Genomic DNA, 26,781 nt, shown 5'->3' on the forward strand with positions numbered 1-26,781 from the left:
GGGTAAGTGTAATAATCCCCATTTTATAGATGAAGAAACAGATACAGAGAGCTTTAGAACTAGATCGTTTCATTCACGGGGGAAAGAGGAATAGATAGGGAACAGAAAATGGTATGAGTTTCCACCGTGTTAATCTGTCAGAGAGAGGAATTGTCCACCCCACTCCCACTGGTAGAATGGACAGGGTGGTTGTGAGCCCCAATACAATGGATCTTGAGAGCCACACAAATCTAGTGCATTTGTAATGCTGCCTGTTCCATCCCCTCAGCCGTTAGTGCAGCACAGCTCTGATGGGATGCATGGTAGTGATCAGGTAAGATGATGCTGATTGGGGCAGCAGTTTCATACTTTCCAATTCCCCAAAGGCTTTTAGAAATGACCCCTTCTAAGTGAAATCTAAGTAACCTCCAGGATGCTCCTCTTTATTCCCTTCCTCTTCTCCTGGTGATCTTCTCCTCCCCTTTTAACGTACAGCCCTGATTCCCTTATCACAAATCACATCAGTAACCCCTGTTAACATTAGGTAACAGGGATTAGCTGTTGTACCTTGTACACTTGTTCCAAGCTGACAACCAATTTCTGTGGGACATATTTAACTGTCTAGTGCAAGATCAAATCAGAGTATTCAATGATCTAGGTTCCTTCCTCAGACCCTCCTGAATCAATTTGATAAACTCAGCAGCTAGCTAAAAAGACAGGAGATATTTCATTTTTATATCAAATACTCCTTTTTACTGTAACAGTAATGGGAGCTGGGAGAATGAAGTGCTGCAGCTGGGTGAGGTAATAAGATCCGAATATTTAGGAGCCATATTCTCCCATACAGTACATTAGCAAAACTCACAGTTTTTCAAGTAATATGGAATATGTGAGCAATGTTTTTGTGGGTCCCAGGGGGAGGTAAATGAAAATAACATTCTGCTCTTCCAATAATCTGCATTACTCAATTGCTAAGATCTTGGAGATAGATAAAAGCAGCAGAGCATAGAGGTTAGCTCCTAAGAAAAATTAATTGGGAGAGTATAACAAACTACATATTAACTTTCCCTCTTTCAAAAGGTATGAAAATGGCTACAGTGAGGGAGGGGGGAGAGGTGCGTAAATTAAAACTGTTTGAGCAATCCAGTCCTGTGCTGCTGAAGGAATTATTTGGATTTCCATTAATATTGAGCATTATCCCCAAGCTTCCCTTCTGCTCATTTGCAACGTTATACACATCTCTCGACACATTAAAGTATTTATTCAGTCTCTTCTTATGTAAATCTTAATTTCTAACATGGGCTTTGTTCTTTTCTTATTTATATATCTGCAACCCCAGTGATTTGAGTGGGGTTTCATCTGTGTAAAAGAGCATAGTATTTGGTCCAAAACATGCCAGGTACAGAACTGTTTAGATATTTCAATAAAATATACGTATTATATTGATTCTCTTCTTTTTCTTTAAAAAAAGGTAGAAGAAAACTTAGTAAAAATGGATTACTTACTATTGCATAAACCATAGTAAAGAAATGGATGTGATCTTAACATTTTTTCCTCATTATAATAACAGATAGCATACCCATAGGTAACTACCAAATATGCAAGATAATAAGCTTCTTTGGTGTGGGTGGGCGGGTGGGTGTGTGCAGGGCCGGTGTAACCACTAGGTGAACTAGGCGGCTGCGTAGGGCGCCAAGATTTGGGGGCGCCAAAAAGTGAGCCTGGTGACAGCGGGGCTTGACAAGGAAATCGGCGGCTGCCTCGGCTCAGCCTCCAGGCTCAGCCCCGGGGGGGGCATGGAGAGCACATTCCTCACCCCCCCCCAACCCTGAGAACAAAAGAGCCTTGCGCGGCAGCCCAGTGGAGGAAGAGGACGCCAGAGCGTTGGCCAAGGTAAGTGCTTCCCCACAGCTCGGGCGCCTGCTGGTCCACGCTCCCCTCCTGTGCAGGAGGCTAGAGAGGATGGCAGCCCACAGAGCTGAGCTGCCCCGGTGCCCCTCTCCCTGCCCCAGCCTCTGTCAGTGGGGGAATGGTTAGAGCTGCCCTGGGTTGGGGCTTTCTGCAAACTGGGACCCAGGCAGGGAGAGAGGGACAAAGCCAGAGAGACACTGTGCGCCAAAGAGAGATCAGGGCTAAAGGGAAATGTAGAGCTGCACTAATGGCTTCAATTGCAAATAGCAATTGATTGGCTCCAACTATGCGGTACTGGAGAGGGAGAGGAGTGTAGGGCATTGATGCAGCAAATTAGTTCAGTATTTGGCTTCCTATATCATGTTTACAGTTTGCAAAATACAACACCAAAGCAAATTATGGAACATTGCTTGAATTTGGAGCAAGCTTTGCAACATGGTGAATCCAAAGATATTGATGCCTTTGACTTGTGCAATGAATTGCAAGCTATTGCAAGACAAGTCCAAAAGAGTGCATCACCACAAGATGTATTGAACTTCATCTGAAAAAAATAAGCTGACAGATAGTGTCCCCAACACAGTTATTGCTCTTCACATCCTCTTGACTCTCCCAGTTTCTGTGGCCAGTGGTGACAGAAGCTTCTCGAAGCTCAAGTTGATAAAAACATAAATGCGAACATCAATGTTGTAACAAAGACTTGTTGGGCTATCTACCTTGTCAATAGAACATGACATTGCTCGCAGCATTGACTTGGAGGAACTTGTTTCTAAATTTGCTAAACTAAAAGCGTAGAAAAATAAATTCTAAATTATAACGTGTTACTCTGCAACAGTGTATTGTGTATAATGTATTATTTATTTTAAGATCCATGCTATGTTGTGCAAAGTGAAAACAATAACAATGTCAACACTGTGAGGTTATTCATTTATTTTCATTAAATATGTAAACTAAATAATGAAATTAATAAATTTTCAAGCCAAATGTATATTAATTCTAATGAACAATGCCACATTATGCAGTATTCATTTTTGAAAGTTTATAATAAGCGATGCTCCAGGGGGTCGTGGGGGCACAAGGTGGAAGTTTCGCCTAGGGCGCAAAATATCCCTGTACCAGCCCTGTGTGTGTGTGTGTGCGCGCGCGCACGCATGTCCTGTGTTCAGGGTTCAGGCATAAGATGAGAGCCAAGACAATGCAACAATCAGACAATATTCCTTCATCTTCATATGCTGTATTTCCCATCAAGCACTTCCTGACAATGGAATTTTCAAAGTCCCTATACATTACCCTGTATGTAAGCATACTATCATACTATAACGCCCCTTATTGGGAAGTTATCTATAGTAACGTGCTATATAACTGTGTGTGTGATACTCAAGTCTGGGCATCTGATTAGTGGATGGACGTTGCATTAGGAGGAAAGGCTTTGACATTTTAATCAGTGGGATTTGGATGCCCAGATTCCATTAGAAATAAATGTGAATTCATAGAATCATAGAAGGTTAGGGTTAGAAGAGACTTCAGGAGGTCTTGTAGTCCAATCCCCTGCTCAAAACAGGACCAACTCCACTAAATCATTCCAGCCAGGGCTTTGTCAAGCCTGGCCTTAAAAACCTCTAAGGGACATCCCAGATTTTTTAGGTGGCTTTGAAAACTCCATCCAACACATTTATCCTTGGGGCAGGGGGAGAGAGGTAAAACAGAAGAGTTCTTGCCATGCTTCACAACTATAGTACTTAAAGGAAGAAAAGGACCTAGGTCAGAATCTGCATGCTCTGCATGCTGAAGGCGAAATCTGTGCTTTGGAACAGAAGCTATAAAACAGGAGTGGCCAACCTGAGTCTGAGAAGCAGCCAGAATTTACCAATGTACATTGCCAAAGAGCCACAGTAATACATCAGCAGCCCCCCCATCAGCTACCCCCACTCAGAACTCTAGGGTACAGATGTGGGGACCTGCATGAAAAACCCCTTAAGCTTATTTTTACCAGCTTAGGTTAAAACTTCCCCAAGGTACAAACTATTTTACCTTTTGTCCCTGGACCTTATTGCTGCTACCACCAAGCATCTGACAAATATAAAAGGGAAAGAGCCCACTTGGAAACGTCTTTCCCCCCAAAATCCCCTCAAGTCCTACACTCCCTTTCCTGGGGAAGGCTTGATAAAAATCCTCACCAATTTGCATAGGTGAACACAGACCCAACCCTTGGATCTTAAGAACAATGAAAAAGCTATCAGGTTCTTAAAAGAAGAATTTTAATTAAAGAAAAAGTAAAAGAATCACCTCTGTAAAATCAGGATGGTAAATACCTTACAGGGTAATCAGATTCAAAACATAGAGAATCCCTCTAGGCAAAACCTTAAGTTACGAAAAGACACAAAAACAGGAATATACATTCCATTCAGCACAACTTATTTTATCAGCCATTTAAACAAAACAGAATCTAATGCATATCTAACTAGATTGCTTATTAACTCTTTACAGGAGTTCTGACCTGCATTCCTGCTCTGGTCCCAGCAAAAGCAACACACAGACAGAGAGAATGCTTTGTTTCCCCCCCCTCCAGCTTTGAAAGTATTTTGTCTCCTCATTGGTCATTTTGGTCAGGTGCCAGCGAGATTATCCTAGCTTCTTAACCCTTTACAGGTGAAAGGGTTTTTCCTCTGGCCAGGAGGGATTTAAAGGTGTTTACCCTTTCCTTTATATTTATGACACCCCCATTCCCAGCACCTCCCACCCACCGGCAGCCCCACTGATCAGTGTCTCCCCCTCCCTCTCCACACCTCCCAATCAGCTGTTTTGTGGTGTGCAGGAGACTCTCGGGGGGAGGGGGAAGAGTGAGGGCATAGCAGGCTCAGGGGTGGGGGTGGGAAGGGGTGGAGTAGGGGCAGGGCCTGTGGCAGAGCCAAGGGTTGAGCAGTGAGCACCCCCTGGCACACTGGAAAGTTGGCGCCTGTAGCTCCAGCCCCAGAGTCGGTGCCTATACAAGGAGCCGCATATTAACTTCTGAAGAGCCGCATGTGGCTCTGGAGCGACAGGTTGGCCACCCCACTATAAAAGGAAAAGATTACACCAAGAATGGCTCTTCTTCCTATGTGGTCAATGACTTCCTTTGTGGAAGGACCAAATTGTGCTTAAGCCCTTCACTTGTAGATATTTAAAATCAGGGAATGGATTTTGGTTATTTGATTATTTCCTTTCAACTATTCCTATATTTTCTTCTGTGTGCCTTGACAGGAACTTCTATGGACGCAGGAGCCTGGTCTAGGGGCCTTATCACTCTGTCCACATTGCCCTACGACAAATTCAGTTGCTGTTGGGAAAAAGGAAAATGTAACAAGTATGTTAAATGAAATATTAACAAAATAGCCTCTCAACGTCAAGGTTGAGGTACAGTGGCAGTAGGAAGGGGATTTTTCCACTGCTCCCATCTGTTGTACCTGGATAAAGCAGTTTCTCCTGCAGTGCTCATCCTGCAGACCTCCCCGGAATCAAGATAAACCCTAGAGTGAAAGGAAGGTGTGTGAGAGCATAATTGTACTCAGGACTTGAGTCAGGGACTGAATCTGATTTTGACTCACCATTTAAAAAATAAGACAGTAGTGCCAAATTACAGATTCCAGGCACGTTGTTTTATTAGCAGTTTTGAGCAGTCGTATCTATACTTGAGAGTCCTAGACTGGCTACAAATTCAGGTGACCAGTCACACTAGAGAGCCCTAGTCTTGAAATGTACTGAACACAAAGTGGCTCAAACCCCAGTTGAGTTGAGGATGCTCCTCACCTCACTGGGGCTGAGTACTCTGGATTACGGACTAATATACTAGGAAGAAGAACAAGAGAGAGTCCATCTCTCAGTCCTGTTGAGAGCTCTGCAGTTGGTGCATGGATGACAGGCAACAGTGAGGTTCCAGTACATGAGATTATTTCCTCTTGGGGATCTCCTGAGGTCTATATGGAAGCTGGGGAAGCCACATGTGTGAGGGCATCCCTCACTTCTTCCCCAGAGAAGCAAACTTCACACTGGCAGAAGAATTACAAGGAAACTTAACTGAATCTCTTTTTCCACATGGGGAGAATTGGGCTCTGAATTGGAATTTGAGGGCAAAATTTTTCCCTCAGTTATATCTGTGCAACCCCACTGAAGACAATAAGCTAAATTCTACCTTGTATTATGCTCCCTACACTGCTGTTTAGGACTTTGCCTTTCCTTTGACTCTGGATAAGTTGAGATGCTTGCATGTCAGGACTAAGGTGTACTGGTAGAGATGTGTGGCAAACGATTCAACAGCACCTGTGTGCAAAACGTCTTGCTCAAGCTAGTGTAATTAGTTTCTCACTTTCATAACCACTCACAAATTTAACAAAAAGCCTGTTAATGGGATAGATCTCACCAGGAGAAGTGCTTCAATTTCCTAGAAAATGTAAGTTGACAGTTACATGAGGTAAAATAAGCATCTTCAAATATGGTGGTTTTAAATTAGGTAAATTAGTCTCAGGAAATGAGTGGAGCTCTTTGTGTGAAGTGTTTCTTTAGCAAGGTCAGGCTAGCTTTAATAACTAATGCCAGCATCAGACCAGAGGAGATACTGTCTGTGAAGGACTGTGGTACTTCTAATACAAAAGCAAGAGAACATGAATCGTTTATGACAGCAGCAGAGAGCGGGTTTTTTTGGACTAAGGCAAGGTCAGGTGGAGTGAAGGGCATAAAAGGAGGACCATCAAACTCCTACAGGGCAACTAGCTATAGAAAACAGACAGCAAGTGCTAAAGTCTGTCATCCACATGGTGGATCTACTAGGAAAACCTGGACGGCCTTTTCTAGGTCACAGTAGTAACAGAGGGAAATTTGAAGGTTTTTGATATAATTCAAAACAGAATCTGACCCCGCCTTGCTAAGTCAAAGGTATTACAAAACCTCGAGAGTGCTTTCTAGCTGTATCTATGTGGCTGCAAAGTATTACTGTCGTACCTAAGGCCCTAATCCTGCAATGACTCTCACATGTGCTTAACTTTTAGCACGTGCATAGTGCAAAGGGATTGCTCACATGCTTGAAGTTAAGCATATACACAAGTCTTCGCAGGATCAGTGCCTGAGTGTGAACGTTGCATCTGTGATGCTGCTTTGCATAATAATTCTGAAAGCCAGAATTTTTTAAAAATCTGCATGTACTTGGGTCAGAAACAGAACTACGTTTAGTGTTAAAAATAGAGCTGGGTCTGAGGCAGCCCTTACGTCTCCCTCCCACGTCTGATCACCCTGAACTATGGGAGCTATCAAAGTCTGAGCCCTGATCTGGAAATTGAACATTGTGAATGGCTCAAAACTCTAGATCTGAATGCCCCAAAACTTTGGGTCGTTCATAATCGCAGTCTGGGTTAGAATCACTATTGCGCAGTTTGTGCCTATTTCTAATAAAAAGTGCTGGAAGGTTGTTTTTTTTTACCCTTACATTGATGAAATAAGTGCTGTGAACAATTGATGGGAAAGATACTCATATTGTTACAGGTCCTTCTGTTAAGAAATAAGAGAAGAAACACGTTAGGACATTATTACAGCTGTGCAGGGTATGAAGGGAGCACAACACACCAGATCTGGTCTCAACAACTGCTTCTTTATTAACATACAAAATGGCATCCAGGGACCGGGCAAAACTCCCCACTCCTGAATAAGTCTTTGGAGACTATTCTAAAAGAACTATACTGAACCCCCAGGATACAAAATCTCTCCCCCTCAAAGTTCAACAAAGTTCCTTGATAGGAAAATCAACAGCTCAATATAGTAACTGGAACTCCAACTAGAAGTGCAGGGAAGACTGGTAAAGACACTGGTCTCAGGCAGTCCATGTATGCTCAACAAGAAACATAGCTCCTCAGTAGTTACGATGAAGTAGCTACTCTGACCAGAATGACTTCCATCCCCTTAGAATGTGCATCCACCATGACAAGAAACATTGACCCAAGGAAGGGACCAACAAAGTTGATCTGTAGTCTGATCCAAAGCCTTCCTGTCCATTCCCATAGTGATAGGCCTGCTACCATAGGCAACTTTCTTTGTGTGGCACAGCCCAGTACCGCTTGCTTTCTCTAACTAGGCGTGGCCAGCAGACATAACATCTGGCCAGAGTTTTCATTCAGGTCATCCCAGGGTGAGTTCTGTTCAGTTTTTCTAGTATTCACTTTCTTGCCTGGAGAGGAGAACTCCGCTTTGGAGATTTAGTTCCCAACACCTGTGAAAATAAGGATGTATGTCTGAAGGTACCATCAACTTGGGCCATCCATGTTATATGAAATGATAGAACTGCGACAGAACAAGGTCTCTGTTAATCCACAGAGTGATCTGCTTAGCTGTTAGTGGAGCTTCTTCTACTCTGACTAAAGGTAGCACCATTTTTCGAGATACTGGAGTGTCTTCTTTACCTACTGGCAATGATATGGGGCCATCTGCATTAGCAATTTCTGGTCCAGGCTTATAGAGCAGAAAGGGCTCTGCCAGAATCCTTTGTGCATTGCTTCATTATTGTTGCCACAAAGAATGCAGTTGTGCAACATATCTTCCCAACCATTTCCAGTTTCACACTGGGCTGCCAGCTGGCATAAATTTGCCACAAATTGAGACATATTCATTCGGCACCTGGATATAGGAGTTATGTTTAAACCATAGGATACTAACAGATGGTTTGGGTTCATAATCATCCGTCACTGCTTTAACTATAGAAATGTCACCATTTCACGAGTCTGTGGCTCCTGGAGATCATGAATCAGTCCACAAGTCTTGCAACCGACAACACTGAGGAAGATAAACTTCTGTTTTGTCTCATCCATGACATCATTAGCCAATAGGTAACAGCAGAAGCATTCTACATAACGTGTTTGTTTCCTTCGGCGACTCAAATTCATCCTCCCTGCTGTACTGCACCATTCCCCTGTGCGGTGGAAGAACGCAGAGTCTGCACCTCAATGCTTTCCCTGGTATTCACTTTGGCTTTTCAGGGTGGCTGGGCCCCTTGTCCTCTCTCAGGAAGACAGAGAATCTTGGGAAGCAGCTCCTTAGGAGCACGACAGCCATTGACAGCAACGCATTAAGTGCTTTGCACACATCAGTCAGTGTAACTTGTTGCCAATATGTTACAGCAGCACAGTGTATGGTGGGAGCACAACATGCCAGGTCTGGTCTCAAAAACTGCTTAGCAACCAGGCAAAATTCCCCATCCTAGAATACATGTTTAGGGACTATCCTAAAATGACTATCCTGAATCCCCAGGATGCAACATACATATGTCTGCCCAAGTCCCTTTCCTAAATGCTGCTTTTGTCTGTTACATGCTTCTGGCTTAGGAAGCCAGATCCTTGGAGCTGTCAAGTTACATGAGCTAAAGACTAGGCCCTGACCCTTTTTTCAGCTGACTCCCAAACTTGGGAAATTATCTCATCATATTTCCTAACCATACTTTCTCTTCCTTCATATCACTCCTGAAATCCCACCTTTCTGAAAGGTCTCCATATACAGTCTGTGTCTTGGGGTACCCACATGCTTAGGGGTAAAAACCTCTGACTTCTCCCTTGCTTTAGTTGCATTTTGTGTGTTTGTGCCAAGTAGCACATGGGGTTCCTTGCTCACTGGCTGTATACATATGATAATTACTACTGCTATAGTGCCATGTACAGCTAAAGTGATATAAATAAGCAGTGGAGATAACATGAAATGATAATGAAGAACTTGCAGAATAGTTTTTAAAGTATGATGAATCTATCCACATCTATTCACAGATCTAGCCACAGTACATCTGCACCATGAGTTGACTGACATGTCATGTCCGGGTTCAGCTGAGGCGATCAGTAAATCCCAGTGCTGTTTCAGTGTACTGTTTTTCATGTAATTTGAATGTGGTTATCATGTATAGCTACGGGGCACCTCTCATAAGGATTGTTATATACAGCACAGGAACTGGTGTTTTATTTAATCTTCTCACCAAAATGAGAAAGGAAAAAAATATTTGGAAAAGCATTTGGAAAAAATAAGTTGATGGAGATTGAAATTGACACAGGATTGTGAGCATAAGGACTAGCTGAACTTTTGGTAAACCTCACCATAGTACCCAGCATGAAAGCTGTACAATTAAAATGAGCTTTGAATTGATTGCATCTGAGTCTGCTAAAAGGTTGTACAGAGAAAGAGACTGAGGTGTGGATTAATTTGCATTCATTTGCAAGTTTTACTATATTATTGGCCTGCTAATATGTGAGAAAATTGCATGCTTTTCATCCACAGATCTATGCCATTAAGTCTGCAAGTATGTGGGTCTATCTCTGGCAGCTGAGCCAGGAGAGTAAATAATTAGACTCCGGAAAAACAAATTATCAGAGAGCACTTTTGGGAGGGATCACTTGCAGAAAGAGTATGTGTACATAGTCTTCAGACACAACAGAAAACATTATTATAGCATAACAGAAAACATTATTGTAGCATAGCAACCAAGAGTATTTATGTTGGACTATGGTTTCTAGTCTAAATTCCTCTTTTTGCTTGTAACTTTTACCTATTTGCCTGAAATTTTCCAGGCCTGAAGACAAATAGTTTTAGAATGTTTGAGCAAATGTCACCCATTATCATAAAAACATTCTGTGTTATTTACTTTCAGACTAAAATGGTTGCAGTTTTAATTTTACAATGACTCTCTCAAATCCCGTACCCACACTCACAAAGCAGAACTTACTGGAACAAGCAAGTCCCCATATCAACTCCACTGAGACATGAAGCTCTAGAATCACAATCTGAGCATCACATGCATTGACTCCTTTTTCATACAGGGGTTAGCCCTGTGGGCTGAAGCCTATGAGGGAAGGGAAGTAACTGAGTGAGCTCTCTGCTGGAGAACAAGGGTGACTGAGTGAGGCAGTGCCTCATTTAAATATCAACTGTGTTCTCTGCAGTACCTCATTTACATATCAGCTTGTGTTCTTTGCTGTCATCTGCTACAGAGCAAGGGGAGTCAGTTGATCAAGGCAGTGCCTCATCTACATATTTACTGTGGATAGTTAAGAACACTGGGGTGTACTTTGCCCAAGTTTTGTACTTGGGGCCAATATTTTGGAGATCACCCTGTTGGGAACCAACTGAGCAAGGCCTGGACAATGACTGGGCTCTGCGTCACCCTGATTAAGGCTTATGTTTGCTGAGGTTGGGAAAGAGGCCTTGGAGAGAGCCAAAGAGTGGAAGAAAGAGTCTGTAGTTCTGCCTTGTTGGAAGGGACACCCTGGTGGTGGTGACTCTGTGTAGGATCCCATATACTATTGTTCCCTTTCTAATATCGCTGAATTGAGACCAACAGTTTCTTGTGAGCAGTGCAGAGCAGCTGATCTGGCCCCCAGCTGAGGTCTCCAGGTGGAGCAGAACAACAGAGCCAGTTCCAGATGAGAGATAGTCTATGAGCGGAACAAAGTAGCAGTCCCAGGCCACCAGCCGCATCTAGGTGACAGCTACAATCCCAGGCAAAGGATGGAGTGGAGTATGACCCACTAACAGTGCTGAATGGGGAGCAGCATTACTGAAGGCTGCGTATACAGGGAGCAGCTGCTCCAGCTATGGAGGCAAAATATCTGAGGGGTTATAAGTAAGGCTGCGAGTCTGTCACTGATTCCGTGACTTTTTGGGACCTCCTTGGCTTCTGCAGCAGCCAGTGCAGCTGGCCAGGGGGCCACCTGAGCATGCGCCCTCCCCGCCCGCAGCAGGAGTTTGGGTGTGGGAGGGGGCTCAGGGCTGAGGCGTGGGGTATGGGAGGGGGTGAGGGCTCTGGACGACACTTACCTCTGGGGGCTCCCCAAAAGTGGACAGCATATCCGACTCCATGTGCTGCCTCCACCCACAGGCGCTGCCCCCACAGTACTCATTGGCCATGGTTCCCTGCCAATGGGAGCTGTGGAGTGGGCACTCGGGGCAGGGGCAGAGCGCAGAACCCCCCTGGCTACGCCTCTGCCTAGGGGCTGCAGGGACATGCTGGCCACTTCCAGGAGCCATGCGGAGACTGCCAGGCCCCGGAGCACCTGTGTGGGTCCCAGGACACGTGCCACTGCATGTCCCCACAAAGCATCTGTGGCACCCCTCCTGAACATGCCCCTGGGCTGTTCCCGCCCCCCCCCCCAAGCACTCAAGTCTTAGTCAGGGGTATATAGTACAAGTCATGGACAGGTCACGGCCGTGAATTTTTGTTTACTGCCCGTGACCTGTCCATGACTTTAGTAAAAATACCCATGACTAAAACATAGCCTTAGTTATAAGCCCCAGTCTTCATCTACCTAAGAACTCGTGTGATGCCTCCCCGATCCAGCATCACCACAGAATGTCACCTTAGCGGGTCAGATAGCATAGCTTCAGAGCAGGCAGTCAGATGAAGGTTTTCCTTGGGACTTTCTGACCAAGTAACTGAGTGGAGAACTGGAAAGGTGACTGTGCTGCATCAGCAACTCATGGCTCTTATATGGGGATGCGCAAAGGCTAGGACTCAAGTATCAGGGGGTAGCCGTGTTAGTCTGTATCCACAAAAGCAACAAGGAGTCCAGTGGCACCTTAAAGACTAACCGGTTTATTTGAGCATAAGCTTTTGTGGGTAAAAACCTCACAGGCTAGAACTGTGACCTTGGGGTAACAGTGGCAGACGTTAGTAGTTGTTGTTAAGTTTACCCTGTCATTTCCTTTCCTTCTCCCCAGTAAAGTTTTCCTGTTTAAAATCTGGTCACTGTGCTTGCAAGTGGAGAATAAATTGTCTATCAATGGCACCCAGAGTAAGATAGATGGATACAAGTTCCCAGGTAGTTGAGTGGGGGATCGAACTGGAGTTTTGTATGTGTTAGAAAAAACCCTAGAAAGTGAGGACCCAGCCCTTTATGCTGCCAACATCACTGGCAGGAGGGTTATGAGGGCAACCCTACAACCGAGCCTTCCCTCTCACTGAATTGTTAATAAATCTGGATGTATATCCATGCTAAGACATTGAAGAGCACCTCATGAGATGGATGTGGGGCATTTGAGTCAGGGAGTTCAGGAGCAATTAGGGCTGTATAATCTTTTCTGTAGACTCCAGCTGGGAGGGGATAAGAGAGTACGGGGCAGCTAAAGCCAGGTAGTGTCCCTACGAAATAGAGCCATGCTGCAGGGGCTAGAGCCACTTTATAGGCACAGGTCCTCCTCATGGTTAGTGTTGGCCCGCAAAAAATCCCTGGAAGTTTGGGGTCGGTCCCTGAGCCTGTTTCATTGGGGACAGACCCCAGTGGAAAGGAATGCTACCTGGGGCTCCTAGCTGAGAGTTCCTCCCTCTGAACCCATGCTTGTGTTGCTCTTTTGTGGGACAGGATAATCTGGCCCTCACTTTCCAAACTATTACATTTCAGAGAAGCAGAATCATCTAGTGGTTAGACAACAGATCTGGGATAAGCAGCTGTGGAGTACTGATCCTGGCTCTGCCTTGACTTGCTGTATGTCTTTGGGAAAATCACTTAAGCATCTAGTGTCTCAGTCTTAGTTTTATAACATGGAATAATAATACTGTAGATTACCTGTTTCACAGAGCTAATGTGGTCTAATTAGCTCTTATCCATCCAGCACTTCACCAAGTATAAATTGCTACATAAGGCCAACAATTATTATTGGCTTTTTAGTAATTCTCTTTGCCTTTAGTCCATTTGTTGTTTTGATGCTATTATCATAGCCTAGCATATTCAATAAAGAAACTACATTAAGAGAATGTCAAGATTTTAGAGCAAGGCAGTCTTGTCAGGAAATGGCAACATTAAGGCTGGAGATACAACATTAATTATATCTCCTTTTTCATGTGCATTATGATACAGTATTTTTAATTACACAATCATATACTCTCATCCAAATAATACAATAGAAGATCATATAGTTTATCTATAACCTAAGAAACACATGGGTAGCATCTTGTAATTTTAAACATTCTTGTATACTTATGCTATTTGAGTTTCATGATAGACTCAAAGAGCTCAAGTTTATCTTAACAAAGAGAAGATTAAGGGGGCGACTTGATTACATCAGTAAGTAGCTATATGGGGAACAAACATTTAATAATGGGCTCTTCAATCTAGCAGAGAAAGGTGTAACGTAAGGCATGGGCTAGAAGTAGAAGCTAGACAAATTCAGACTGGAAATAAGGTGTAAATTTTTAACAGTGAAAGTAATTAACCACTGGAACAACTTAACAAGGGTCATGTTGGATTCACCATCACAGACCATTTTTAAGTCAAGATTGGCTATTTTTCTAAAAGATGTGCTGTGATGCAAAGTAACTGTAATCCCAGTTTAACTGGCTGGTGCTCTCTGTCTGCTTTGTGTTGCTCTGGGGTACCAGTGAATCTGTCCTCAGCAACTAAAATAAAAAACAAAAACAATTTAAGGTTGCTCCTAAAAATATTTCTGACCTGCAGTGATGCCTGGAGGAGAAAAACTATGAAAAAAATTGATTTATTTTTTAGATTTAGTTTAATTTAATTGGGGACCACAAACAGTATTATGCCTTAATCATAATTATATATTTTTGTATGGTGTCATGGCAAGGCAGAATTAAGATTGTTTGCGTGCCTGAACTGTGCACTTCTTTCCTTAACACATTTGGATTTCTTTGAGGGCAATCTTGACTGAATTACCTGGGTTTATAATGCTTGGTTTGGGGAAAATTACAGCATCCCTGAAATGGTTTTTATCCTTCAATTACTAATACATATTCTCAACCTTAACTCCATCTTAATGGAGTTCCCCACCTTTCCCAGGAAATAAATAAAGCGAAACCAGGAGTCTGGTAGGTTCCTCAGCTGGTGGGACTTAAAACTAAAAATTATTTGGAGTTAACACAAAGAATATGGAATATAAATGAGTCAGAATAACTTGGAGTCTTTACCTTAATGTGCAATAATATGTGTATTCAAATCTGAAATCAGATATTAACTAATTTATAAAGTGTTTAGTTTTGTTTCTGTGATTTTGCTCAACATCTGATTTATCTTCCAGTCTGAAAAATGCCAAACCATTAAACCAATTCTCCGTGGCTAATGTTTTGTTTAGTTTGGTTTCTATGGGTTTGCTCAAGACATGATTTATCATCCAGTCTGAAAATACCCCAAAAGTGAAACCAATTCACTGTTGCTAAAGGCATTATACTTTATTTTAATTCAGAGAAAGCTGATTATAATGCATTAAAACTTTTCTTCAAGCAAGCAGAACATAGTTCTGTAATTAGAATTATTTTCTATAACAGCTTTATGCTACCATTTCCTTTTTTGTGTGATTTTTGAACCCAGACAAAGCAATCAGCTATAAGCCATTTATGCTTTCATTTCTGTGTAGATTAAAATGTGGTTTTACAATCCCTCAGTAATGTGGCAGTCATTATTAGCACAAGCCTGTAATTCATACAGAAAGGTATTCCCCAGCTACCCGGTAAACATAAAAGTCAAAACCAGCCTCTGATTTACTTCAGAATCAATCAGCATTTTTTGGTATGTCATTTGCCGTTGAGCAGATAAGAAGTTTTCTGAAGTAAAATTACAGTGCTTACGTGAAAAAGCTAATCTCCACTTGGCTGATTTGCCAGGTGCCCTTCCCCCTTCTCCCAAACCTGCATAACTTTTTCTCAAAGATTTGTTTTTCAGGTGACTGGTATTTCATTTCCTGTCAACTCGAATTCTTACAACAATAAATCAAAATCATTAGTAACATGAAATGTCAAATGAAAAGGAGTTAAAAGGGAATACTTCATTTGTTTTAAAAAGGATATTTGATTTGTAGAAGGGAAAGTGTCAGGGGAGGAAAGACATTTTCACTCTCAAAAGAAAATCCATTGGAGTTTAGGAGTTGCTACATAGAGTTCTATTCAGAACTCTGGCAGATAGGTTGGTCTTATAATACTCCAGCTACTTGGTACAGTTGGAGGAACTCCTACTTCTTGTTTCTTAACACAAAGGTAGGTAGCTTAAGCAGGTGCTGATGGGGAGTGGCATGGGTTGCCAGAGTAAGAGGCCTTCGACTGGTAGGAATTCTCAGTTGTTCCTTCATGTGATAGGTACACATCTCTCATCCATGCTGACCTCATACATTCTGCTCTAAAAAGTCTCAGGCAGTGCTGTCGTACTGCACAAGGTCAGAACAACTGTTACCAGAACCCTATCACTCAGGCCCTGAGAGAGGTGCCAGACACTCAGGTCTCAGTCAAGTAGTGACTATGCAGGAAAAATGTCTATAGTCATGGCTAATGATGTTTCAGCCAACCAGGACGAATGTGGTCTAACCTAGTGGTTGGAGTGGGTCAGAGTCAGTAGTCAGAAGCTGGACCCAAGTGTCAAACTGGAGGTCAGGAACTGGAGCAAACGGGAAAGCTGCCAAAGCAGGAGAAGAAGGAATAAGGTAAGGCAGGAGAAGGAGGAACAAGGTAACACAGGAGCAGGCACAGTGGTGAGCAGGAGCATTGAGAAGCCCGCAAGCTTCTGATGCTCCTGGCTTAAGAACCAGCCTGCTGGCCCCTGCAGCCAATCAGGCAGCATGGCCAATTAATCAGCTTGCTGTCGGCCAGTTTTACTGAGGAGGATATTAGCTCTGCTCCAGGCATGACTCCTGATAGTACCTCCCCCTTTCCCTGAGAAGTATGTCTAGGGCCTCAGGACCAGGTTTCTCAGTGTAAGCATGCTGAAAGGAACACATGGGTGTGTTCTGTAGGTTCCCATGTCAGGGTTCAACCCATTCAAGTCAATTAGATATTGTAATTTTCCTTGGACCCAACAAGAATCTAGAATCTGCCGATGCACATATTCTTCTTGGCTCCGAATGGTTATAGGTGGCAGAGAGGAGTAGTACAGCGTGGGAAGGGATCCTTGACTAATGATTTTGGAAGAGGGATGTGGAAGACTGGGTGAATCTTGAGGGAATCTGGTAGCTGTAACTTGAATTTAACCAGGTTAATCTGTTTTGTAATCTGGAAAGACCCCAGATACTTGTAGTCAGTCCTCACAGAGGGGTCAGTCCACCACAGATTCTAGGTAGACAACCACAGCTTATTCCCTACCCAGAAGCCAGGTGTTGGCTGGTAGGACCAGTCAGCATATCATTTGTAGGATACCTTGGTATCTTCTAACTGCCTCTGGAGTTCTTGGTTCACCTGCTGGATGTGGTCCATGAATTCAGTAACAGCAGGCAGCGATGATTCCAAGGGCATCTCTGGATGAGCACAAAGATGGAAACCATAGTTAGCAAAGAAGAGAGTCTGCTTGGTAGAGGCCTATGGGCATTGTTTTAAGCAAACTCAGCATGAACGATCAGGTACAGCCAATCATCTTGATGGTAATTTAGGAAGCAGCGTAGGTACTGTTCCAGGACCACACTGACCCACTCTGCTTGCCCATTGGAGCTAGGATGATAGGCTCTTGAGTGCAGGACCTCGATACTCAAATGGCGTAGAAGTGGGATCCCCAGTCAGATACCACATTTGTAGGCAAGCCATGGAGGTAAAAGATGTTGCTCACAAATAGGCAGAGGAAAGCACTCAATGTAGAACAAAATGTGCCATCTTGGTTAAGTGGCCAACCACCACTAGAACTGTTGTGTGGCCTTGCAAGTGTGGTAATTCCATGATAAAGTCCATGAAAATGATGACCCAAGGCTGAAGTGGATTGGGTATGGGCTGGAGGAGACAGTCTTGAACAGGGGGTCTCGGTCAGAGCCGCACAGCTCACAGGAATCTACATAGGATGCAACAGAGGTGCTTGTGACAGGTCACCAAAAGTTCCTGGAAAGCAGGTCATGGGTCTTGGAATAGCTGAAGTGGCCTGAGAAGTGTTGTGGCAGAACTGTAGGACTTGAAGCCAAGTGGCCCTTTCAGGAACATAGATGTGTCCCTCATTGTGTAGGATCTTGTCCTGGAAGGTGAAGAATATAGAGGACTAGTCTTGATGATGGTCTAAGGCCTGACAGGTTTGGATGACAAGGGGATTGCTAGATAACTGAAAGGTGGAGGCTGTGGTACCAGAAATGATGTTTGAGGGCTTGAGAATTGTGGACATAATCTCCTCACCAGGTTTGTAGTATTCACGCTTTCATGACAGTACATCAGTATTTCCAGTTCCTAGTCCCTGGCCAGTAGGTGACCACAAACGCAAATCATTGCAAAGAAGAGGGAACAGAGTGCCTGCAGCTGGTTCAATTACCTGGCCATTTTTAGATATTGCAAGTTTTATGTTATGTCAGAACTTGGACTGGGAACCTAGCACCCTGCAGAAGAGGGGACCATTCTTCAAAGACTGCTTTGATGGCCATCAGTTCCTTGTCCAGGATGTCATAATTCATCTCAGCAGGAGTGAGTTTTCACGAATAAAAGGTGCACAAGTGAAGCTGATCAGCAGGAGCAGTGGGTTGGAAAAGTACTGCCCCTACCACAAAATTTGAAACATCTACCTCCACTGTAAATAGTGTGGCAGGGTCTGGGTGGATCAAGGTGGGAGCTTTCATGAATTTCTGTTTCAAATTATGAAAGGCAGCCTGTGCTTCCGGGACCAGGAAAACCAGGCTCCCTTTTGCAGCAAATCTGTGAGAGGAGAAAACCAGCTCGGCCTGGACCCACTCCCAAGGGCTGGGGACCTGGCATTTCCCAGCTCTGGTTCCACCCAAGTCTTCACTGTACACATCAAGGCAAGATGGCTAAGTTCCCCACAATATAAGCAGAAGCCTAACTCCTGGTGTCAGTGCTTCTCCAAGTTGGAGAGGTGTGGATGAACCTGGCTGGCTTGCACGAGCTCTGATGCTAGGGCAGACCTGCACATTTGGGTTGTCGTGGGCAGGATGAATGGCAGCCTCAAGAAAATCAAGGTATGCTCATAACACTGATTCTCTCAATCAGATTGTTCCAACTGGACAGAGGCTCCACCTTTGCAAGCTCATCCTTTATATCCTCATTTAACCCCAGGCGGAAATGGTGGTATTGTGCCCCCTCATTCCACCCAGCGGTGGAAGCCAAACAACAAAACTCAGCAGCATACTTGCCAATAAGTCAGCCTCCATGCCATAAGGCCTACAGGTCTGCACATGGTTGGGGGTCATCAAAGATAGTGGACATGGCTTGAATGAATTCCTCTAATTGTTGCAAGATGAGGCTGGACTGTTCCAGGAAAGGAAGGGGGAAGCCCTGGCCAAGGCCTCCCCAGTCAACAAACTTAAGATGAGTCCCACGCAGGCCTGGTCCATGGGGAAATGATTGAGGGCATAGTAGGTACAGGAGCCGACATTGGTTCAGGAACCCTGAAACTTGTCCCAGTCTCCATTAAATTTGTTGGGCCGCGAAATCTTTGGCTCTGGGAAGGGTGGAATAGGAGGAGCCAGCAGAGCAACCTGTGCCTGCAGGGCTGCCTTCTGTGTTATTCGCACCTAAAGGTTTTGAATGGTGTCCACCAGTCCTGCTGGGGCCTTAGTAGGGTCCATGCTAGCGCCGAGGACTCCTGGCCCTAATTTCAAGGGCTTCTCAATCTGCTAGCCGATCAGGAGGAGGGCAGTCTAGCCTAGTAGTTGAAGTAGGTGTCAGGCCTAGTGGTTGGAGCAAGCATCAGACCCCGAGGACTAGGGTCAGAACCAGAGTCAGTGGTTGGAAGCAGGACCCAAGGGTCAACTGGAGGGCAGGAACTGGATACCAGAGCCAAGAATCTAGCTGGAGTCAGTTGTCAGGAGCCAAAGCCAAGGATCAAATCAAAAGTCAGGAACTGGAGCAAGCAGAGTATCAGGCAAGGAGGGGTTCAAGGCAGAGGCAGGCAGAGGCAAGGCAGGAGCAGGAGAAACAAGATAACATAGGAGCAGGCACAGTGGTGGGCATGAGCATTGCGAAGCCAGTGAGCTGCTGGTGCTGCTAGCTTAAGAGCCAGCCTGCTGACCCCTGCAGCCAATCAGGGGGTGTGGCCAATCAGGCAGCCTGCTGAAGGCCAGCTATCCTGATGAGACTGCCCGGTGATTAGCTCTGCTGCGGGCCCTAATTCCTGACATGATGATACTATGACACAGCATGTTGGCAGGTGTTAGATATGAAACACAAAACACACATCCATGATTTTCCAGTATCTCTGTGCAATATGACTCTGCCTGTGCACAAACCCTTAAGGTGAGACATAGTGCCAATGAGAATGGCTGCTCTCTGTATCCCGTGATTCAGTCTGTGGTGTCTGTTCCACTTCCAGCATGTTCACAGGTTCAGACATTTCAGGTGAGCCGACAAGCCTTCCTCAGGGCCATGGATCCGTTCAGCTCAGACCTCAGCTACAGTGGCATAAATCTAGAGTAATTCTGTTGATGTTGGTGGAGTTACCACCAGATTTACATCAATGTAGGTGAGATGAGAATCTGACCTCTGGTGAGGATGGGTTGTGTGAGGAGACCTTACTCGGATCTTCAAGAGCTAGGTTGTGTATAGCCTGTTACACTACCTCAAAGGCTGGAGCAACAGCTTGCTCTGCTGCCTGTTTAAGCTCTCTACTTCCAGTCATAACAGATGCAGAGAGATGTAAAAATTGAAATGTTAACCAAACTTTTGGGAGATGCACAGAAGTGCAACAGAAGATCATGCTCTAAAAGAATGGAAAGAGTTTAAATATGTGACAACCCCTAAGCCGTACCTCATTTCACAAAGCATGAGTCTAGGAATAGAAGTGAGACTGTATAAAGCTGTTTGATTAAAATAATCTAATAAAGACTTTCCTGCCTCATATTTTTGCTACAGATTTTCTAGATGTAACGTATTTTTAGGGACTCTTAGAAATTAGAGGACAACATACTGTAGTACTGAAGATGTCCCATAGAGAGCATGCACAATTGCACACCACACAATATGTGTCAAAGACATATTACTATGGTTGTTTAGTAGTCAGTGGGTCAGATCCTCAGGTGGTGTAAACTGGTGTAGCTCCATCAGAGACAAATCTAAGCAGACTTATTTTATATTAAAAAATAAATAAGCCGTTCATCATTGTACCATTTGGAAGAGAAAAAACAGCATCTTGTAGAAATACACTGTTCAGAAATTAAAACCAGTGAGTTCCTGACAGTGTTTTCTGATGGAAAAAAAATATAGCAATGGCATGGTAAGTAGAAATCCATGGAAATTACCCTTTGTCCAGGTAATAACCACATTATATGGGTTAGCTGGCTAACCTTTGGATCTACAGTGCTTAAGACGGACTAGAATTTGGCCCTTGGAGTTTTCCACAAGCACTTGTTGGAAAGGGTTAATCAGAAATCAATCAGTGACCATGGAGAATTTAACACTTTATAAAATGTCATTATATATGGAGAACATATGTAATGGTGGGCAGTGTAATCCCAGTTTTATTTTCTCTGCTGTGTAAATTCAGGGCCATAATACAAGATATGGGGTAGATATGTCTTAATGGGAGCTGGATATATACACAGAGTGGGGAATATAACCTACATGATAAAAGGTACCAATCCTGCAAGGTAATACTTGTGGATGCAGATTCTGGACTTCAGAAAGGCAGATTTCAACTGACTCAGAGAAATAGTAGGCAAGGTGTCATGGAAAGACCAATAAGGAAGAAAATGAGTCGAAGGGGGCTGGCAGTTCCTAAAAGATGTAATACTAGAGGCTCAATATCAAGCTATTCCGATGCAGAGGAAATATAAGAAGAGCCACAGGAGGCCAATGTGGCTGCACAAGGAGCTATTTAGCCATCTAAACACCAAAAGGGATGCGTACAGGAAATGGAAGGAGGGGCATGTCACCAAGGAACTAGCTGTCATCATGGGACTAGCGTGAGCATGTAGGGACAAAATCAGGACAGCCAAGGCAAAGAATTAATTACAACTGGCAAGAAATGTTAGAAACAACAGGAAGGGGTTCTTCAAATATGTCAGACAAAAAAGAAAGATAGAATCATAGAATATCAGGGTTGGAAGGGACCTCAGGAGGTCATCTAGTCCAACCCCCTGCTCAAAGCAGGACTAATCTCCAATTTTTGCCCCAGATCCCTAAATGGCCCCCTCAAGGATTGAACTCACGATAAAGGATGGTGTGTGTCCGCTGCTCAATGGAGAAGGTGAGCTGGTAACAGAAGATGATAGAAGGCAGAGCTGCTCAAAGCCTGCTTTGCTTCAATCTTCTCCCAAAAAATGATATGACCAGACAATTAGCAAAGTTACCATAGACAATAAAGGGGAAGGGATGCAGATTGGGCTACACAAAGAACATGTCAGAGATCTTCTGACCAATTTGAATGAATTCAAGTCAGAAGGGTTGGATGCAATTCACCCAAGGGTACTGAAAGAATTAGCTGAAGAAACATTGGAGCCACTGTCAATAATATTTCCAAACTCATGGATGACAGGAGAGGGCCTGGAAGACTGGAGAAGGGCTAACATAGTGCCCACCTTTAAAAGGGGGAAAAGGAGGAGCCAGGAAACTATAACCAGTCAGCCTGACTTGGATACTGGGGAAGCTACTAGAGCAATGTATAAAACATTCAATTTGCAAATACCTGGAGGATGAAGGAGTAATCTCTAGCAGCCAGCATGGATTTACCAAGAACAAACCATGCCAAACCAGCTTGATTTCCTTCTTTGACAGAGTAATTGGTTTGGTAGATATGGGAAATGTGGTGGACATAATATACCTGGACTTCAGCAAGGCTTTTGACACAGTCCCAAAGATATTCTGATAAGTAAACTGGAGAAATGTGGGCTCAACAGAACTACTGTTAAGTGGATACACAATTGGTTAAACAACCGCAAACAAAAAGTAACTATTAATGGAATGATGTTGGATTGGAAGGAGATCTCAAGTGGGGTTCCACAGGGATCTGTTCTGGGAATGTTGTTAACATCTGTATTAATGACTTAGATGTAGGCATAGAGAGCATACTGATCAAGTTTGCAGATGACACAAAGCTGGGAGGGTTGCCAGTACTTTGGAAGATAGAGCTAAAATTCAGAGGGATCTCGATAAATTGGAAAACTGGTCTAAAGACAACAAAATGAAATTCAACAAAGACAAATGTAAGGTGCTACACTTAGGGAAGAAAAACCAAATGCACAAATACTGAATGTGGGAAAACTGGCTTGGAGGCAGCACTGCTGAGAAGGATCTGGGAGTTGTGGTGGATGACAACCTCAACATGAGTCAGCAATGTCATGCTGTTGCAAAAAAAAGCAAATGCAACTTTAGGTTGCATTAAGAGAGGCATAGCATGCAAGTCACAGGAGGTGACAGTACCGCTCTGCTCAGTGCTGTTTAGGCCTCAGTTGGAGTACTGTGCCCAATTTTGGTCACCAGTGTATAGAAAGGATGTAAAGAAACTGGAAGGATCCAGAGGCGAGCGACAAGGAAGATCAAAGGGATGGAATGCAAGTCATAAGAGCAAAGGCTGAAGGAACTGGGTATGTTTAGTTTGGAAAAGAGGAGATTAAGTGGGATATGATAGAGGTCCTCAGATACTTGAAAGGCTGCCATAAAAATGGAGAAAAGTTCTCTTTTTGCCATAGAGAGCAGGACAAGATGGAATGGGTTCAAACTACAGCATAGCAGATTTAGATTAAATCTCAGGAAAACCTTCCTAACTGTAAGAACAGTAAGACAATGGAACAGACTGCCTAGGGAGGTTGTGGAAGCTTCTTCACTGGAGGCTTTCAAAAGGAGGCTGGATAACCATCTGTCTTGTATGTTTTAGACACAATAAACCCTGCATCTTGGCAGGGGGTTAGACTAGATGACCTTCGCAGTCCCTTCTAACCCCATGAGTCTATGATTCACAACTTATGACTGCACTTATCTAAATACCAAGCATGGTTTTTATAGGCCTTATTTTTATTCCTGATACTTGCCAGGGCAATTTATGAATTCAGAAGATACATACTCATTTTAAAATACATAAATCCCAAAAGGTTTTCTAAATACTGCCCGGCAATAAATCCGTGTTAAAAGCGGTGATCTGTGTTTCTCAAAATCAAAATGCCAGGTGACGTCCATGGGCCCAATTCTGCTTTCCTTACGCATCCAGGGGAGCTGCTGTTGTCAGAGTGAGGTGTGGGTGCACAAGGAACACAAGGTTGGGCTAGTATTGATAGTACTGGAGAAAACAATCTGTTGCATTTGAGCAAACTGTAATCTTACCATGGGCAGATCTACCTCTGTTAGATAACGGAAGGGTCTGGCTGTTTTTTGTTTTTTTTAATAGCTTGCCTTGCCAAAAACAACTCACTGAATTGAATTGAATTGAATAACAGGGTTTTTTTTTCATTTTCATAATTATTTCTTCCAGGTATTCTTTTCAAGATGAAGAAGACATGTTCATGGTGGTAGATCTGTTACTTGGAGGGGATCTGCGTTACCACCTACAACAGAATGTGCATTTTAAGGAAGGAACTGTTAAATTATATATTTGTGAACTGGCACTTTCACTGGATTATTTGCAGAGATACCATATAATTCACAGGTAAGTGAATAGCATTCATTCTATTAGGAAAGAAAGTGTAGACCATGCCACAAGTGAGGACTTCTTTACTTAGCCACACTGCGATTTGTTTACTCCACTTGTACAGTATGTGTCTCATTTATTACATTGTTGGTTTTGTGTAACTAAATTTTGCCTGTGGATACAGATGCAAAGTTCCTGCTGCATAAATGTAAACAGGAGTTGAGTTTGGCCCTGGTGTGGTTTATCCCCTCTTCTCAGCCTTGCAATATTGTTGTTTCCACACTCCATTTTCTTTGTCATACTCCCTTTGTTTATCCTCTTATCTAAGAGCTGTGATGCATGCTTATTTAATGTTAGACACAATACTCTGAAGGCCACATGTTTTAATTTTTCTTAATTCCCTTACAATTTTCCTGAACACACACATTTGTAAATCAATAGAATAACTGTCAGCAGGGGAAAAAAACAGAGCATCACAGTGACTGATGATGGGGAATTAGCTGTCAGTTTCCAGACAGCTAAAAATGTGCATGGAGTAAAATAAAAGATATAGAAGGGAACAGAGTGGCAGAAATTACAGGCTCTGTGTTCTTTCCCTCTCTGTGGCATTTCCTATGCTGCAATGATCTGTTTGTTAGTTTGCTGTTTCTTAAACTATTTAAAGAGTCACAATACCAGTCAGTGTTAATGATGCCTCTTTGTCAAGCATGCTCCACATCAGGTATCTCTCCATTTTTCCTGAATGATTCTAAAACTAATTTGAGCATGGAGGTGGGTTCCCTTGTGATGGCAATAATAGCAAACTGTGGAAGAAAAAAATCCTGGGCTTGATTCTGCTCTAACTTGCATTGGTTTTACAGTGGTGTAATACTATTGAATTCAGTAGGCTTCCTCTTGGTTTACATTAGTGTAAGTGGAAAGAGAAACTGGCCTCATGCGTCACCAGAATTGTTTCATCTGAATTCCAGAGGCCAAACTGAAACTGTTCATGCAATGGGGTTGACAGTAATCAATATAAATAGGTTCTTCTAAACAAATTAATTGAGACCTGTCATCCTGTCCACCCACTAGTACTCCCTTGTGCTGTTGTATGAGAAAGCTGATTACAAGGACGTTCTGACTCAACATGGAGAGGGCGGAATCATATCCTATCTATTCCAGCTGGAAGGACACTTCTCCAATCTAAGCTCGGGCAGGAGTAAAAGGCTTATTCTGTATTATGGCAACCACACAAAACAAAATTGAAATAAGCTTTGTAGCTGTTGATTTTTTTGCAGGTTACATTTGGATGAATGTTGTGGGAATTCTCTGAACTTTTCCATCTTCTGCATAATGCTAATATTTTTTGTAGATTTCTATAAATTTTGCACACATTTTGCATTCACAGTGAATGCTTCTAAAGTACAGCTCAGCATAGTCTATATGACTTAAGGAATGCTCCTTGATGAAGAAGAAATTGTTGAGCATTTCTCCTTTGTGTGCAAGCTTGAAACTGAGATGAAGTTCCACAGAAAATGTCCATTCTTATGTTCTTATCTACCATACTTTATAGAAACACACTAATTCCTATTCAGCTTCTCTGTGAACTTTATAGAGCTTTAATAAATTTTTCCTGTGGACAGTTAGTAAAATACATTTTTATAGGAATTGTATTTTGCTATATTGTTATCTCTTGTTTTGCCAAAATTAATATTTCTCAGCCAAACATAGTACACACGTATTGTACGGTAGCTATTGGAAAACTATACAATGCACCTCCTGCCCCTCCATAGGTATTCAGTTCCCAGCACCTTGATTGGTTCTGAATATCTGCTTTGTGTAACTACTCTAAAGCTATTTTGAAATAACCATACATTATGTGAATGACTATATACTAATTGGCTGATGGTTGTTAAATGTCAATCAGCAAGCTGGAATTTTGCCATAGCACTCTGGTTATCGTATCCCTCCTGATGATCTGATATGGAGGGACCAGGAAAGTATGAACTAATGTGGAAGTGGTGCCTGATTCAATTCTCGCTGTGAGCAACAGAAGTTCTGTTCTTGTAGCCATCTCCTTGAGAAGTGTGGCTATCCCATTGTGGCTCCATGCAGGGCTAATGTCAGAGTATATCTGTGTCAATCCTCACTTTCTATTATTCATACATATTTCAACATAACTGTGATGAAGCAGAGAACTGCCAGCCAGTACAGCAGGGGTTAAAAAGAGCCTTTGGGCCCAGACAGCCCCACCCCATTTTACCTGCAGCCGATGCCAGGCCTGGAGGAGGGAGAAAAGGAGAGAACCCAGTTCAGAGCTGACTGGTGAAGAAGCAGGAGTAGGGTGACCATATTTCCCAAAAGGAAAATAGGACACCACGGGGGGCTGGCCCGAGCTGCTCACCCAAGCCCCAAGCCCCATGCGGGCTGGCCTTGCTGCTTCTCATGCCCT

At 43.4% G+C, this 26,781-nt stretch overlaps 1 protein-coding gene across 1 annotated transcript in view; it reads left to right on the top strand.

Moving 5' to 3' along the window:
- Positions 1 to 26,781, top strand: part of STK32B (serine/threonine kinase 32B) — a 257,967-nt gene that overhangs the window by 131,351 nt on the left and 99,835 nt on the right. Inside the window, exon 4 of the mRNA XM_037898079.2 lies at positions 24,195 to 24,368. Coding sequence (XP_037754007.1) covers positions 24,195 to 24,368 — 174 coding nt within the window. The remainder of the gene's footprint in view (positions 1 to 24,194; positions 24,369 to 26,781) is intronic.

Source organism: Chelonia mydas, chromosome 4, assembly GCF_015237465.2.
Source record: "Chelonia mydas isolate rCheMyd1 chromosome 4, rCheMyd1.pri.v2, whole genome shotgun sequence".
NCBI lineage: Eukaryota > Metazoa > Chordata > Testudines > Cheloniidae > Chelonia > Chelonia mydas.